Source organism: Apis dorsata, unplaced genomic scaffold (assembly GCF_000469605.1).
Source record: "Apis dorsata unplaced genomic scaffold, Apis dorsata 1.3 scaffold_867, whole genome shotgun sequence".
Taxonomy (NCBI): domain Eukaryota; kingdom Metazoa; phylum Arthropoda; class Insecta; order Hymenoptera; family Apidae; genus Apis; species Apis dorsata.
In genome coordinates this window covers 97,603-100,449 of record NW_006263987.1, presented here as the reverse complement: position 1 = coordinate 100,449, position 2,847 = coordinate 97,603, and the positions used below count along the sequence as shown (strand labels likewise).

Genomic DNA, 2,847 nt, shown 5'->3' with positions numbered 1-2,847 from the left:
GGGGGGGGGAGGGGGGAGGACTGCGGGCATTTGTAAATTTTGCAGGACACGATACGCGGTAAGAACACATCAACCCAGATTTGCTAAACACTTCGTACGAGTTGTTTCGCGAAACTCCATACACGGGCAGAGTAAATATATATATCGATTCTCGTGTCTGTATGTCTTCCTCTCGCTTTGCCAGAATGGAGGAGACGCGTTCAATCGAGGCTTTGATGTATAAATTGCAGCTTTCTCGTTTTCGATCCTATCCCTCCCCATCCAACTTTCTACTCCCTTTACCGGCACGATTCCTCTATAGAGGCGGAAAGGGTATCCCGGCATCTATCACTTCCGCTTTTCTTTTCCTCCGTGGACAATCGGGGGCCGGAGAATCGCTATCGAGACGTTTACTCCGTTCAAGATTCCGTTTCATTCTCTTACCGATGTTTCCACCGTACCTCTCCGCCCGTCCACTTACATTTTTTATATATTTCTATCGGATCTCGGATATAGAAATAAAAACGACCGTTCCTCGGCGCTTTTCTCCGAATGAATAATCCTTTCTCGAAAAAGGGTATAAACGATCTTTCATTAAAATTATCCGTTAAAAATTCTACACGATCTCTCTCTCTTTCTTTCCGCTGTTTTAAATGGTAGATTAACGCGTAGATAACTGATCCGTCACGAAAGATATTCAACCTCACGATTCAACTCCGGATCCGATTAATAAAAGGAATGGATCGCGAATTGAAGAACGGTCTCTGCCGGCGCAAGGCCACCACGGCTTAGTAATTTAATCAGCTAAAACTAACATCGGCTCTCTGTTTCCCCAACCTTCCTTCGTACTCGGCCGCCTCTTTCTTCTTCTCCCTACTGCTCTTCTTACCTCCGTAACCGACCAACCCCAAGATGATTTAATCTGCTAAAATGGTGCAAGTACCTATAGGTACTTAGACAAGGTAGGGTCGCGACACGAAACAAAATAATTCAAGAAAGTGGGTATACCCTGCCGCGCGCGGAAACAGACGCGGGACCCTCCGAGATCGTACAAAACCGCGTGCAAAATCTGAAAAAGAATGGAACATGTCCAAGTTCCAAAACACTTCAAGGGAAAGAAAGAAAAAAACTTTATTGGACGAGAAATCGTTTGTTCGCGATGGACGATATAATCCGCTCGTTTCATCTAGTCCGTGGGTTAAAGGCGAAAAGCGTTTCGGAGAAAGGTTGATCGAACGAAGTAAAAGACTTATCGCGGGTGGCGATCAGGCCGCTCGCGTATTTGCGTTTGCTCGAAGGTTATGATCCTTCTTTGCGCCCTATCGCCGCGCCAGGATCTACGGCCCTGTGTACAGGGTCGTCGGGAACACGTGGTTCGCGGACTGCGCGCAGGGTTGGCCACGTGGCGCAGATAACAGGATGGGGCAGACGTGCGGCGGTCGCCGCTTTCCTCGAGGGGTAGGAATCAACCCCCCGGAAAATTAAGTGCTTGTAGCGAGGATGATAATACTTCGAGCGGCGGGAACGCGTCGCTCGGCCTATTTTCCGAGTGTTTCATCGCGCGGAAACGAGAGAGAGAGAGAGGAAAGGAAAATCGCGATCGCTTAATCGTATCGCTCGATTAAAGTATCGTGAGAGGGGATAACGAATGAAACGACGTTCGTTTCTTACCTGTTTGGTCGCAGAGTCGATGAGCCTCACGTAGATGTCCTGTACCTGCCTAACACCTGCAACAATGAAGATATACCGCGGGTGAATAAAAGGTATATAAAAGGCATATGTATATATTATGAGGGAAGAAAGAGAAGGATCGTTCTCTGCAAAAATAACCTCTCGGAATACCAATTCGGTTGACAACGTCGATGCATATCGCGATAAGCGTATGCCAAAAGGCGAGGGTAGGAAAGACGGTCTTACACAGGTTGAAAAGATAAATAGTTACGCCCTTTTTGGAACCGAAAGCAGTATCGAGTAGCAGTTTTTTTCGTACGCTGATATAAAGACTACTGCTGCTCTTTATTCAATTTACCCCGTGGGTTTTTCATCGATTCGGTAAGAAGGCCCATTAAGTTAAGAGCGTTGCGCGCAGGCATCCGCGGACGGATGTGCATGGAATACGACGAATACGGAAACGAGTCCAAATTCTGACAAGTTCGGCGCCGCTGAAAGGGACTGTTCCAGAAAAACTTACATATTAAGGAGCATTTAAGGTGGACGACGAGGTAAGCGGCTTGATCGCATCCCCGGGGACGTATGCACAATCTCCGTTGTTTTTGCATGGGCCCAGCCCGTACTTCGTACTCGGCCGACCTCGCCAACCAGATCGCTGTGCAACGAGTCATCGCGGCGAGGCAAATTCTCGTACGTGTAGCGCGTTAATTATTTCTACGGAGTTCGGTTTCGTAAGGTTTCGTAAAATCCGCTCCGACCTTTCCTCGGATCGAGAGATTACGAATCGAGGGAAAATCGTCTCCCCTCCATCTTTCCATTATCGCATCGAGAGAGACGCGGATAAGAAATTTACGCTGCGAATAATGGGAAACGCAAAATTTACCTCGGATATTTTAATCATACGAAATTACATCCATTAGAGACAGGTTGATTCGTTATTACCCGGCGCGCTAGTGGTGCGCTAGCGGTTCTAGTTTATTAGGTGGAACGAGCAATTTTGTCGCGCGATCGAGCTCCGTCCGTATTACCGTGCTTGGTTATTGGTTATATCCGTTATCGGTGGTCGAACAACCAGCCTCGATGTTTATATCGCATTCCGCGGTTCGGAAGCAAGTTTTCGAAACAGCGTGCGGAGGGCTGCGCGGGAGGGATGGTAATCCCGGGGAGTATTTTGGACAGACACCCTCGTGGCTTCCG

At 48.0% G+C, this 2,847-nt stretch overlaps 1 protein-coding gene across 6 annotated transcripts in view; it reads right to left on the bottom strand.

Moving 5' to 3' along the window:
* Positions 1-2,847, bottom strand: part of LOC102676797 (transcription factor collier) — a 124,871-nt gene that overhangs the window by 51,365 nt on the left and 70,659 nt on the right. For all 6 annotated transcript variants that reach the window (XR_004151543.1, XR_004151544.1, XM_031514048.1 and 3 more), the window contains one exon: positions 1,651-1,706. Coding sequence is in view for 4 of the 6 variants with exons in the window: in XM_031514048.1 (XP_031369908.1) it covers positions 1,651-1,706 (56 nt within the window). In the remaining 2 variants the exon portion in view is untranslated. The remainder of the gene's footprint in view (positions 1-1,650; positions 1,707-2,847) is intronic.